At 43.8% G+C, this 15,078-nt stretch overlaps 1 protein-coding gene across 17 annotated transcripts in view; it reads right to left on the bottom strand.

The window, feature by feature from the left end:
* LOC306965303 (ankyrin-3-like) overlaps window positions 1–15,078 on the bottom strand; it is a gene marked incomplete at its 3' end in the record, with an annotated part of 96,108 nt that overhangs the window by 64,320 nt on the left and 16,710 nt on the right. For 5 of the 17 annotated variants that reach the window (XM_079559612.1, XM_079559623.1, XM_079559628.1 and 2 more), the window contains exon 1: window positions 8,882–9,492. The exons of 1 other annotated variant lie outside the window; for it this stretch is intronic. In XM_079559612.1, coding sequence (XP_079415738.1) covers window positions 8,882–9,004 — 123 coding nt within the window. In that variant the 5' untranslated portion in view covers window positions 9,005–9,492. Of the gene's footprint in view, window positions 1–8,881; window positions 9,575–15,078 lie in introns of those variants that run through there. 11 more of the 17 variants (XM_079559615.1, XM_079559616.1, XM_079559618.1 and 8 more) reach the window with 6 other exon arrangements.

The following is a 15,078-nucleotide window of genomic DNA, read 5'->3' as shown; positions in this document are numbered from 1 at the left end:
CAGTTCAAGACATGAAGTGGACAGAATGCTTGCTTGTATTTTCTAGCTGTCCACACATTGTTAAGAGAAAACTCAAATGGAGAAAGTGGAACTAAAGACTTGCTTCGAGTGTGCTTTTGTGCGGCAATTGTACACTGATCTAACACTTTATCGCCGGCGTAAATATCATTATTACCTCACAGCTATTAATAACCTTTTGCCAATTCGCCAGCGATATCTTAGAATACAGTTCTGTGTGGACTTGTTTCCAATGATGATGTGCTGTCAGAAAGCCACGGACAATCACTTCTGTTACCTACGCTGTGAATCACTGACACCTAAGGCCACCCACGCACTGTGAAAAAGCAAAAATTTTCATGTTGATAATGCGCCATAACCTTTTCACGCTAAATGAGCTCCTTTAAGGCGGCATAGCATCTTCTCCCTGAGGGCGCAAAGCAAAAAAACACAGTCTTTATGTTGTAACAAAATGGTATTAAGAAATGCTATTGTGGCTGGGTCTATTATATCTGGACATTGCATGAGCTGTGCTTCCGAGGGCAATAAGAGCGTTTCAGTGAACAAGAAATGTAGCTTGCCACTATGACTACAATGGCTAAACCCTTTACATTAAAACTAAGGGAGGATAGATTTATCACGGGTGCTGTGCTGAGGCAATTTTCTTGTACAACATCGTGGAGTGGACATATTTTACTACTGTGGGAAGGCTTTTTCTTTCCCAGTGGAGACTCCACCCACCCTCTCTTCCTCCAACATTCATAGGGGGCTGGGGCTCTCCTTGTGCCTTCCCCCTCCAACACAAGGGGCCAACTGTGGAGGTGTGACTACCAGCAATTTACCCAAATGTGGTCCTTTTCTTTAAAGATAACAGCTGGTTTTAGGTGTAAAGACGCGTGGGCATCACCCTTTTGCCATGGTCTATGGGTGGTGCTGCAATTGAAACGAAATAGGCTTGAATTTTAATTTGCCCCTAGACATGTGAGAAGAATCTTGACATTTTTTCCCGAATCGTTCAGTCCAGTTTGATTCCATTTTTTTTAATCGGCAGACATGCAAATCGATGACTGGGGGATCCTAGTTATCGCCGGATGTGACGGTGGAGTGGCAGGTGGTTAAGTGGAGAACAGGGAGACACTGAGGTGGGGTTGCGGGGGGATGGGGGGTGACTATAGCCAAAGAAAGTAATTATCACGGCGTACAGGCTGCAGTCCCAGGGGTCAGCGCGGTGCTGTGGATGTGTACGTATGCTGTGGCGTCTCAATAGGATAAGCTTTATCTGGGAGTATATGAGGTGCACCTGCCCAATATGCATAAAGGCACACACATTGTCATTGACAGAGCATTCGGTGCCTTTGGAGCCCAGTGGAAGTGGCCTGGCATTGAAGCGCAGTAGGGGATTAATGAGTGTGATGCGGGAGGGGGGATGTCTCTATCCATTTCTCTCCGCATATATTCTGTTACTGGATGGAACGCTGAATTATAATAGTAATGTGTACTGATCATAAATAAATCAGTGTTTACCATCAACAGATTTTAACTCTCTCATTCTCAAATCATGATCTATCTATAAGCATTATTATGCCACTTTGCTCCTTGAAAAGGCTTAAACATAACCTCCCTCTCTTCGTTTCTGTGTTCCACACTGTTTTGCTGGATTTATTGGTGTTTTGTGGGGTTCGGTGGATTTTTATACTGCAGAGAGTCCATAATGGTCTGAGGAAAGGAGCTAAAGACATTTGAGACCTACACATTTCTTCCGAAACACTGAAGAGGCACCAAGAGCCCCCCACAGCTGCAGCACAGTGGAGAGGCGCTACAGGAAACAAGGGAGAGACAAACCAGGAGAAGATGGTGAAAGACTGTTGTGGAGTAGAGGAGTGAGGAGGAGGTGGAGGAGCTGACCAGTGCAGGACACCACGCTCTGAAAAAGGGACAAACCCAGTGGGCGGCGCACCATTCCAGAGAATGTGATTAAAAAGCCATATATGTTAAAAATGCCATATATGTTAAAAATGTAACCGACTTACACAGCAGTGAATATACTTGCAGTGACTAATGGGGTGTAATGGTCCATGTGGAAGAGGAATGACAAATTAATGGTTGAAATAGTAATGGACTGAGAATGTGGTGAAGGAAAGGTCAATATTTCCTGGACAATATAGTATTACTACTAGAGATATTGCAAACAAAAACAAAGACACAGGTTTGCTACACGTTTGCTTCTTAAAATATATACCCCAAAAATAGTGGTCCTTGTTACTGGTTTGGCCTTTACATGTGGGTTTTGTGCTTTCTGTGGAAGACCTTTATTTTCTTCAGGTTGTCACCTTTAGCCCCTGCTCTAACTTCCCACCTGCTCCCCTCGTGGGCCGCTCGTCTCTCTCCTTGCCTCATCAGTGCCTTTCCCTGCTCCTGCCTACTCCTGTGTCCGGGCCGCCCCTCCCCCGCTCAGCAAAGCTCTGTAATCACATCATTAGGCAGCATTACACTATCGGTGACTGTGTGAACACTCTCATACTGTAGTGCGCTCTCGCAGCAAGGAGACTCTCCTGCCAAATCTTCAGGACAAGCCAGTAAAACGCACAAAGGAAATGTGAAATGAACCAAATTCCCCTAAAACCACAAAGGTTGGGTGGGGGGGGGTTGAGGGTTTAACTTTGTAGATTGAGGCTTGAGGTCAAAGCATGGGTCTTGAGGTGCACCGCCTTATGACAGAAAAATATGGAAGATGGTTTTGGCCTGAATAATTCAAAATCCATACAATGACAAACAATACAAGGCATAGTTTCAGGGCTTCAACATTCATTGCAATTGAATCAAACAGCGAGTAGATTCCGTAATAATCTCTTTGGAGTAAAAGCTTTGACCTCTACAAACGAGACAAGTTGTAAAATGGTAAATGGTCACATTTATATAGCGCCTTTCTACCTGCATTAGGCACTCAAAGCGCTTTACATTAAGGAACCACCAGTCACCCATTCACTCTCATTCATACACCAGTGTACACAGACACTGTAGACAAGGTGGGCGAAGTGTCATGCCCAAGGACACAACAACAGCATGCGCTTGTGGGATTTGAACCGCCGATTCTCCGATCACACAATGATCCACTCTTCTCTCTGCGCCACCGTCGCCCCGTTGTTATAGTTCTCAGCTCTTGCAAAGCATTTTACTCTTTGGCATGTGTAAAATTCAACCTAGCAAGTACCACCAGATATAGGTCAAGATCAAATCAAAAATAACTCACAGTTTTTTAAAGAAAAAAAAGTAAAAAAAAAAAAAAAGCAGTAGTAAACTTTCTTCAAAAAGTAGATTTTTGATCATTATTAGAAGAAGAAGAAGAAGAAGATCTTTATTTATATAGCGCCTTTCACAGACATATAGTCACAAAGCGCTTTACATGAGACAATTGTATTAAGTAATTAGTGAGGGATTAAGATCCCACACTTGTCTAGCAAATCTTTTGGCTGAATGTCCTGAATGTCCTGAAAGTCCTGGGCCAACATCAAAAGATATGATATTGCGATATTAGGCGATGCATTGCATTGAACTTATAAATGTGTAATATTCAATTATGGTTAAACATTTACTAACTTAGTTCAATCCTAGCCTTATTTTGGTCCTGATGTTGTCATTCTTTAAGTCTTCTTTTCACACAATTTGCTAAAAACAAGTTACCGACTTGTGTTCGATTAGAATGGACCTTATCGTGTTCAAATGGTTTAGTGAAATATTGCAGGTGGGAAGCTCCGGGTACCTCACGATTCCATACAATATGCCATACATGGCTTACGATAACGATAATCTCTATCTTACTTATGATTATAAAAACTATCATTGAAAGTAATATATATATAATATAATATGTGACAGTGTTTGGTCCAAGTGCTGCCCTCTGCTGACTGAAACCTTGATCATTATTGGCCTCTATTGACTGTGAAAATGTATTGATATCGGAATAAAAAGTATCGAATCGTATCGTCCTGCGAAATATTGCGATTTATCAGAAAATCAACATATTGTCACACTCCTAGCTACACTCCGAGTAGTATGTAGAATAGTGCCCACCACCTCTCTGTTGGATTTTAGGCTCTATAGAATGCAATGATGTCAAATGAACGCAACCTACAGGACTAAAGTAATAACATAGTGATTGGTTTAAAACAGAAATACACTATAAAACGCATTAACTTACACTGTTCAGTCAAAGATATTACGCAATCGATGTAATAGTGCTCAGCTGACTATCCCCTGCCGCAACAATGTCTGCTGCTAAAATGCCATTAACTGAGCAATAACACTTACTCTCATATAAATCAGTTTTACTATGTCTCACTGTACTGCATTCTGACAGGATTTGCCCCGCACTGAAGACAATTGGAGAAATAGTAACTGTTGCCCCGTAATTTACCTGTCACTCCTCAGTTCTCCCCCCACTGTGAGTTTTTTTTTTTTTTTTTTAGCAAACAACAGATGTGGGCGCGCTGACATAAATGTAGATTTTAATCCCAGTTACCTCAGAATGAACTCTTTATGAGAAAACGTAAGGGGGCACGAGGGCTGTTTAGTTTGTGCCGTGTGAAATTGGATTTTTTTTCTTTTTCCTCTATAGGAGAATGAGAAATTATCAGAGAGAGAAAAAGGAGGCCAAGATGAGAGAGAGAGCGAGCAGCAGGAGAAGAAAAAAAGCGGCAGTCACCTTGGAACGACCTTTGGGCTTACCATCATGTGTCGGACTGGCGCTTTAATTCCCTCCATTCCTCCTTATCTGCCCGCTCTCCTCTCGCTTTCTCTCTTTCTGCCACTCTCTCCATCCACCGCTTATCTATCCCTCTGTTTTTCCCCCCCTCTCTACTCCTCCTCGCTATACCTCCATCCAGCTTCTGTGCCCGCCAGCATCGCCCCAAACACTCCCAGCCCGGGACCCTCACCGCCTGTCATTCACCTGATGCACACTGCCCCATAGCCGCTAGCTCAAGGAAACTGCTCCACCGACCGCAATCAAAGAGCATGGATTTGCAGGACCAACAAATCCCCAGCACAGACTGGTTTCCACTTTCCGAAATGCTCCCTAAGAAACTCCCCCCCCACCCCTCCCCGTTCCTCTCCTCGAGGACCCTCACAGCGGTAGATCGATAATTAGAACAATCCTTATTACGCCCGCTCATGTCCCTGAATAGAGTGCAGCTATGTTGAACAATGGGAACACATCGTCGGGCGTGCGCGCGTGTACCTCAGGGTTAGGCATGACGGATGAACTCAAAGTGCGAGGATGACGACGAATGAATGAGTCTCAAGTATGCCCTGTCAAAAAGATGTGGTTGAGGTGTGGGGCTGTGAGATTTACCGCAGTCAGAATTGCAATTTGAATGAATGCTCGCAATTAGCAGACGGCAAAAGCAGCAATTATACAGATGAGCAAGAGAATCCCCTCACTCTCAATGGGGTCTTGTATTAATTTAGCAGTTCATGTCAGTCTTATCTCAGATGTTATTGCTCCTGATAATGAATGACCAGGTTATTCCATCAATGCATTTCTTCTTCCCCGATGGCTTGGGCATATTCCAAGATGACGATGCCAGGACTCATCGGGCTCATTTAGTGGAAGAGTGGTTCTGGATGCGGGAAACATCATATTCACACATGAATCGGCCGCCACAGAGATCTGAACCCCACTGAGAATCTTTGGGATGTGCTGGAGAAGGTGGGCACACTCTCCCATCATCAATGCAAGATCTTGCTGAAAAATGAACGCTACACTGGATATTTTGACATTGCAGGAGCTCATTGAAGCAATGCCACAGTGAATGTTTGCTGTAATGAAAGCTAAAGGCGGTCCAACCAAATATTAGACCTTTTTATTCAGGTCAGGCGGTGTATTTTTCCAATATCATGCAGCACTAAAACAAAAAAGTAAAATTTATACACAATACAAAAATAGCCTAATCATAGCTAATTGCATAAGTAAAAAGCACATAACTCTAACTGCATTTAAAGATTCGAGTTGATATTCAGAACTGAAGAATCATGCAGATATTTTTCTATGAAGAATATTAATATGCAATGTTATCTGATCTGATATCTATCAATGCAATGTTATCTGATTTTGATGTTGCTTATATAATGAGTGAAGTAAAGCCCATGCAAATTGACAGAGGGACGGACAGGGGGGTGCTGACAGTTGGGTTTTCACTTTCATTTGACGACTATTGACTAATCGGGGCCGCCAGCCTTACAAGGGCCACAATGATCCCTTTGAGATTTCACACGTTATCACTCCAATGTGGCACTCCCATTTCATTAGGAATATTTCAGTTCTGTGTATCTCCAAACAAGTAAATAAAAATGGCATCAAAGCCATGTTAGTAGTCATAATTCCTGCGAACAGAAGCTTTGGCAGCCTTCATGAAGTCACCATCGCGGGCCGTGCAGCCGGTGGCCATCTTGCCGGTGAAAACATTTTGTAATAGTGGGAGGGGTTCCCAATGCCAATGTAATTAGCCGAGGCATGCGTGAGTGCCGAATTCATTAACCTCCATCCTTCGCGGGGCCGGTGGGGAGGGGCGCTGACAGAAAAAGGAAGCGACGCACGTGCCAGCTTTGTGTGAAAATAGAGTGCAAGGGAAAACATTCTGACACCTCCATGACATTTGTGCCTCTCTTGGACTCGGTGGAAATATTCCCCCTTGGTTTTGTGAGTCCCTTCAGGGCTGGAGAGGCTCTTGTCTTGCCACAGTCGCCATGGGCCTACGCTGAAGGCAGCACCAGGCAGACATCCAATTTCAACACGTCTCTTCCCCTCCAGCATGTCCTCATCGTATAATGCGACTTACAGACACTTGTAAGAGCCAGTGCCCTAATAAGCGAACACGATGTATATTAAATCTGATGACAGGGGGTGACTATAGGACTTAACTCGCTGATGAAAAGTGCCTGTGAATAAGCTTCAACAAGGTCTGTGAAAGTAATGCAAGAACTCCACTGGCCCTCGTTGGATTGCTGCGTGAAAGTGGGACACAGCAGAAAGAAACCTTTGCTTTGCAGAGCGCTCGTTCATTCAGGGAATCCACTGGGGGCTCCTGACTTGAGATAATGTCATTAGATGTAAAGAGGTTTGGAGATTTTCTGTGGAGAGAGAAAGGGGTTTCCTGTACAAATGACCACTGTCGCTCAGCGCAGACCTAAACATCTGACACACTGCCTTATTGTTAAAGCTTGAATCAACTGAAAGGATATGCTATATGCACACGTGCTTTCATCTGCACAAGTGATCAACTGTGGAAGACATGAATAAAATGCTAAACTATTTGTCAGAAAAAGCGGGAATGAACTGAAAACAGTCCACTGCGGTGACCCGGATTTCAAAGTGAGTTATGAAAAAGGTGAGCCAAACAACAGCCAGCTGCTAATCACAAACAACGTCCGGACAGTTCCACAGAAGTACAGCCAAAAGCCAAGGGACAAAATCAGAGGGGAGAAAGACTGCTGGAAGGACAGAGGGCAGCTTATTACCCTTACACTGTGCTGCCAATCAATACAGCCAGAAACTGTAAACTCTATGATGAACTAAAATGTGCTGATCAGTGACAGGCAGAATCTAATGACTAAAATCATTGATGAAATATCCCTCGGTGATTCTTTTTATAGGTGTTTTGAGCAGTGATTTCCACAGGATGACCAGCTTCTTGTTTATGCTGAGGTCAAATAACATCCCCGGCAGCATAATTCAAAACCAGGCACCCATGGGCACCAAGTACAGTAAATGTCATTGTTATCCAATAGAGCTCCTCTCGGACGCTCCCGTATGCAACTCGTGCCAGACAGAACAGACAGAGGACAGAGGGATTGTTTTAGGTGAAAACGCTACACATAAAAAGGAAACTCTTGTACAGTTTCGTAAGCTGTCTTGTTTAGTTCCCAAATTTGCTGGTGATTCGGGCTGACAAACTCCCCGGTTCTGTCCAAAGTGGTGGAGAGCTGACATGTCAGAGTAGGGGGGGGTGGGGTTTTGGGAGGTCCACGTGCGTTTCACTTCCACCTCCATCATATGAAAAGCTGGCTCATCAATAAATCACTTATGTATGCATTATACATGGCTGTCTGTGCACGCACGCGGACAAGAGCGCACAAAAAAAACCTTACATTTGCAAAACATAAGTGGCCGAAGAGGGGAAGAGCGGGATAGTGCACGGTGCCTAATGTGACATCTGTTCAAGTTTGTTATTTTTAACAGACGAACAAGGGGGGGACTGAACTTTGCAACTTTCGACACCGGCGGCACAACTTTAGAACAAAACTCACCAGGTCTGATGCAGCACGAATCCTACATAAAACCAAAACTGCACAATATATCGCCAAAATATTGTCATTGCAATATTAGGAGAAGCAATATCCATATCACAAGAAGCCACAATATAATGCAAAGATGTAAAGATGCTAACACAGCCTAAAACAAACTTCAAACTGTGCACTAGCTCAATTTGAGTCATGATTTTCCTCATTTGCTTCCATTTTGCCCTTGTTTTTGTCCTGATTCTGTATTTTTAAGCCTTCTTTTGACACATTTCAAGTTGTTAAGGATTATTAATAACTCAATATCACAATATTTATCACACCACTTTTTTTCTCCTCAGACCATGCAGCCCTACACAGAACTCACCAAAGTTTAAGTGAAACTGCAGCGGACATGAGACAGTGCTGATAAACAATCCCTGAGTTGTGCTATTGCAAAGCAGCATAACTTATGGAAACTATGTCAACAAGCCCCTAGTGTTAACAGTGAAACGAGTGCCCACAGCCACGCTCCGGTGATGCTAGCGGAGTGAGATGATGCTGACCAACCAGCAGCCAGCTCTGCCTCCACAGCCCCGGCGCACGTTACCTTTCTCTTTTGTTCCCGGGACGCCGCTCGCCTGCTCTTGATCCGCTTCTCCTTCTCCTCTTCTAATGCATTCACATCCACTTCCCCCCGATTCTTCTTCAATTGCGAGGCCGCGTGAGCCATGGTAGGTTAAAAAAAACCACGGAGGAACACCACTCACTACACACGCGCGCCTCACCTGAAATCCCGGAGAAGTTCAGGGGGGCCGAAATTGACAAAGCCGGGATCTCAAGAGGTAAAAATCGGGGCAGAAAAGGAAAAGGGGGGAAAGGGAAGAAAAATGCCCTCCTTGACAAGGAGAATGGACAAGAGTAGGGATTAAAGTAGTTTAGTGTATATCCTTTTGTACGTGTGTCCTTTCAGAGGTTGTTGCTCAGGGCTGCTCTCTCAGCGCTCTCCTGGCTGTGAGGAACATCAGAGGAGACACACAGCGGCTGGCGGGGGTCTCCTCGTTGCCGCTCGTCCTCATGTGTCATCTGTTGGCAGTGTGGAGCAGCGTGTCCAGGAGAGGTGAGCCGGGCAAAGACACCAGCATCACCAGCAGCGGCAGCAGCGACGGCGCGCACAGAGGTGGAGGAGGAGAGTGTGGGAGAGGGAGGGGACTCAGAGGCTGGGGAGGGGATCTGTTACCACGGCGACCACGCACTGTTTCATCCCGTCTTCTGAAATGTTGTCTATACCTTTTTCTTCACCACTTCACCGCTGAAGCCTGTTTGGAGCCTCAATAAAATATATGAATGGAGAATTGCACGACAGAAGACAGTGGCAGATCAAGCTGCAGAGTGACACGCAGGCAGTGGAACAAGCAGAATGACATAAAGATGACACGGTTAATGAGGAGTTAATCTACAGGAAACTACAACCATTTCAACTTTTATTAAAGAAACCACATTCATTTATGACGAAGCCTTCTGCTAAAACTTGAAGAACTATAGGATTTATCTATAATACTGACCCTAGTAGTATTTTGGGTGTCTTGCAGTCTGTAGGTTTTTAAAATTGTTCACAAACAATAAATGCTGCAAACAACATTAATATTTGTTTTAAATTGAGTTTTTGGATTAGATGAATGATTGACAAAAGTCTTGTTGATTCAGTGAGGGTTTCACTGACATCATGATGGAGAGGTCAAACAGGACCAGGCAGATGTTCTCTCAAAATCACCAGGTTTTTGAAAGAGAAAGCTGGAGGTAAATGAAAATGAATCCAGGGAATTTGATATCTGTTCAGTAAAAATTACAACAGAAGGATCTGTTTGATTTTGTAGGAGAGGGAAAAAAACTCTTCTTTGGGATGTCCTTCACAGCCAAAGCACTCACGTCAGACGCCGCTGCGTGCAGACGGCTAAGCGGAGCAGGCAGCAGCCATCTTTGTGTTTCTTGTGCCTGTGTGCGTGTCAGACGCACCTCTGAGCTCATGACTGGGTCCTGAAAGCACAGGCTGCCTTATCACATGCCTGTCCCTTTTAATGAAAACACACATACACGCACGAGGAGCTGGTGCTGGTCGTATGGACTACATTTGGTCAAACGCAAGGGGAGCCTCCAGGGACATGGCAGCGGTAGATGGTGGACACCAGTCATGTAACGACATGAGCGTGAAATTCTTCTATTCATCTTTCATTTTTTTCTTTTATTCAAGCCCAAACAGCAACCAGCCACTAGAAAGGGGGGTGAAGCCCCTCACCATGCATCAGGGGGTGTCACATTATGCCAAATTATCATGCGGTTGCTAGGCGAGGGCCAATAGGGAGACTTTGGGGGGAACAGGATGGATGGATAAAGAGTGTGGAGAGGTATGAGGACAGATTGGGGCAGGGGGCTGGGTAGTGCAGAGCATAAACACCACTGATAAGAAAATCATTGGCAGAAAAAAAAAAGAAAAGTGCAAATATATACAAATATCTTAAGGCCAGGGGTACTTTTACTAAGCACTGGTCCATTCAGATCTACAAGCCCATTCATGTTTCAGCTGGCCAGCAGATTACGGCTCCTCACAGCTGTTCTCATAGTAAAAGTCAGTGCCAAGGTGCTCTCAGTTTCAAACGAAGCACATTCGAAGCAAAGAAGATCCATGGCGACAATGGAGACCATTTGGCTCTGGGCCGGAGAACTCTAGGAGTCAATGATTCCTGGACCTTTTCCACCCTTTTCTCGGCATTATGCCACACACACACAACCATTTTAACCTTGGAGATATTTCAGATGCTTTTTATTTCAATTAGAAGACAATAATGTATGCTATTATGCTATTAACTTATTTCACTGTATGATTCCTCACACATAAGCTTAAACAGCCCTCGTTCTTATGTCCTCAAAATAGAATGAACCATTTGGCAACATAATTCTTGCATATATTTAATGAGACAACAGCTTAGTCGACCAGCCCCATGTGTGGAGTTGGATACATTCTGCCCATTTCTTAATCAATGTCCCACAATTGCAACACCACTCAAAAAGCATCAGCCTCAATCTGTTTGGTGACCTTGCTCTCACAATGCACATCTCTGCTCACAAAGACAGGCAACATATGGACGGAGTGTGCCGGACAGGTCAACGTGAGGCCACGGGCTGACCTATACAACCCACTCTCATTTGCATGTGACTTAAGCAATCTTCCTTAAAATGCATTTCTTCATCTATATTAATGAGTTTGCTGTCCTATAAAATCTCATCTTCAAAGAGCTACAATGTAACCCATTTATTGCAAAAAAAGAAAAAGAAAAAAAAGAACACAGAAGCTTGTCCTTGTCATTGTCTGTACTCTGCTGCCCTCTGCTGCTCACACATGGTCAGTGAAATCACCAAATGCTTTGAATTTTACACTGTGGCATGACGTATCACAAGTTTACATCTGAAGTCTAGTAAATCACTCATTTTAATTGAAGCAGTTGCAGATGCATTCTGCACTATCCAATGAGACAAAACATTAAGATGAATTGGCTATAACGGAGAAAAAGACTCGTTTGGCCTGTTCTTCCTATAATGTAATCTCTTTTGTTGCCAAGGAGAAATGCAGCTGCTCCGTTTGCCCGGAGGAAAGATGAAACCGTGGAACGAGGGGGGGGTGTTACAGGTGGAAGGTCAAGTGCAAATAGTGAAAGTGATGGAATATGGATCCGCCCACGTAGTAAAACAACTCCCAGACTCACCCCCAGGCATGTGTTGGGAAGCAAAAAGGTGGAGATGTACGGGAAGGAGTACAGAGGGGACTGCATTTTAACTACAATACTGTATAACACCACTTATGACAGGAGTTTATAATATGCAAATGAAATCCACTTTAACCATTAAGTCATTTCTATTTATTATAATCATGCCTGTGTGTGTGTGTTTTTTTTACTTACTTTTTATTTCTATAGACGGGAAAAAATTTACTGATAAGACGTTTAACTTCATGCCAGCGTTTGTGTCTCATGGATAGGCCCACTAATTATGGAGGTACTACCCATAAACCAAGATATCTACAGTTACACAGTTAAAAGGCAGGATACTCGCCTGTCCTTCACTTCAGTTTCGCATTATTGGGTCACCATTGATGTGACACATGAATGTTAACAATTCTCATAATGAAATAAAGAGAAATGTAAGTCCTTTTCCTGCTTTGTGCATTTCTACCATTCATTTCCCCTCCCTCCTCTTCTATTTCCTAGCCTCAGGATGGGCAAAGTGTTCTGCGGATTTTAACCTACATAGCCGTAGCCAACCTAAAAAGTGTGTCTGCCTTCAAATCCAGACCAAAATGTCCTTGCGCCGTTTCCCCACTGAGGGGCAGACAGGCCTTTCGCTGTGGAGGGAGGGAGGGAGCGGCGAGGCTGAGGTGGGGTCCTACATGGTTGACTCACTCACTGGTAGCCACGCTCTGATTAATATGGAGAGGAGAAGTGGTTAGTATATAGCGGGAATCGAGAAAGGCAGAGGGTGAACAACAAAGCCGTGCATAAAAATAGGCCATAAATTGTTAATGGCACTGACAAAGAGGAATAATATCACTGTGTGGGTATTGTAATTTAGGCCCGAGTAAAAAGGATTTGGGATTTTCACATATAGTGCGGCGCATAAACGGATCAACATGATGATTCTTCTCACATTAGCCGATCAAAACTGATGATTTCACAAAACGATGCCATATTGTAGAAAGGGACAGAACACGAGCACAACATTGCTGTCTGCATTTTTGCACGTTTGCTCATGTTAAAGAGCTATCAATCAAAAGGTATAAGAAAACTGAGTCAATATTTTTAATCAACTGGTGCTAATTTCCATTTTTTGTCTTAGGGCTATTTCAATCAAATCCAAACGAGAAGAAAACACAGTGGCCTGTTGAAGTGTTTCCGGTTAATCAATACGGAGTTAATTTCTTGTCTGAATCGAGGGATGTTCGTGCTGCGACGTTAGTGACGACTGCGCGCTGAGGGGAAGTGATCCTTCTTCTATTTTACACAGAAATGGCAGCAGAAGAATAAACAATTTCACGCTCTGTTGAGGACAGTAATACACAGCCTCGCACAATCACACCTAATGTCTTCTTATTCACGACCTGTTTTATATCAGCGGAACGCAAATGCAGTAAGTCATTTCGGTGGCTTTCAGCTTTAAAGGACATGAAATGAATCCAAGCTGTGAGTCCAGAATATTGTTTTTATGAATGAATTGTCAAAGGCTTGTGCAAGAGTATGAAAACATTGGCCCTTTTTGGAGCTTTTGATAAAACCTCTTTATCAATAAATCGTCATTACTGAAAGGGTTGGAATGACAGTGAAAACAATGATGTAATGTAAACAGGTATTTTTGGGTCTACGCTGTGTGCGCTCTGAGTTTTGGAGAGGGATCAAAGGCAAAGGCAGTGTATTCCTCCATGTGAAGCACCATATGTGAGTGCCCATCAGTGGTCCACATGCCATATGCCTGAATGTGCTGCTGTAATGCCTTCTCTGTGCCAGTCATCTCCCTGTCCGAGCAGTGATGGACCTGCTCAGTGGTGTGGCCCCACTGGCAGGGTCTGGGTAAAGAAAACATGCAGTAAGTAAATGTCTCTGCATCACACAGCTTGTCCTGATGAGAAAGTCTTGCATGTTTTTTTTGTGTGCAGACTCTGTGAATTGGAGGTGCAGGTGTTTGTAGTGTGGCCCTGGTCCTGTCTCAGCTGCTGGCCAGCAGCATACCCTCCCAGTGTCAAGTTTCCCCGTCATGACGGGATCGCCGCCTAGTGCCAAGCGGCTCTGTGCCTGGGGAGCCTCACAGCACAGAGCTCATATCAAAGTATCATGGCACACTCAAACACACAAAGCATCCACCTGGAAAGTACAGTCGGAACTAGAGCATCCTGAAGCCCTGCCACATACCCCGGCACGCACACACTTCCTGTGCAACGGCTCAATTCACATTCGAAAGGTCAACTGCACCCCAGCACTGAAGATTGGACTAAGACTACAGTTTCTTTTAAGATTTGTATAGATAATTATATATTTTTTCAAAATATCCTCCTAGGTCTGCGTAATGCAAATGTTACTAAAATCTGTAAACAGTGTTGAAATGTGTGCGTGTAGAACATGAAAAGTCCAAATAAACAAAACTTAAAGATCAAAGCCCTTTACTTATTTTTAGCAAGGCCCTCAGAGCTGAGCAGATCTATGGAGACATAAATACTTTGAGGGATCAATTTCTCAATGCTATCAATTACTGCACCAGTTCATCATGCCACATGGTTAAGAGTTAACAAGATCAAATAGGCCCGTACATGTACTGTGTCACAGGCTCACAAGGATTACATACAGTTTTCACATACTTGTGGCTGTTTATTTTCTATCTGTCTATTCTGTCTATTGAACAAAAACAATCATGTATCTTAGGTTTTATTGTAACCTTTGACCTAGTAGTAAGGACCTATATGTTTTACACACGGCATGAAGGCCAATCATCAGCCAGAACAGACAGCAGGTGTGCAGCAGGACTGTGATGGTAACACAGCACTACTGCACTTGGTCCAGTTGTTTTTAGTGGAGGTGTTGGCAAAAGGTTGAACTGGCGTCTGATCTGCAATCAGGATATTAAAGATCACAGAAAGGTTGCCGCTCGACTTTATTGAAGATGTAATTGGATGTAAATCAGTTAACTGTGTGTGAGCGGAGAAGAGCTCAGTGGAATGCATGTGCAGGCTCACAGTCGAGTATTTAGCAACCTCATCTTTCTCACACC

The sequence above is a fragment of the Gobius niger genome (assembly GCF_951799975.1).
Source record: "Gobius niger genome assembly, chromosome: 7".
In the NCBI taxonomy this organism is placed as follows: domain Eukaryota; kingdom Metazoa; phylum Chordata; class Actinopteri; order Gobiiformes; family Gobiidae; genus Gobius; species Gobius niger.
The sequence above is the reverse complement of the archived record's forward strand: the minus strand, read 5'-3'. Positions and strand labels throughout refer to the sequence as shown.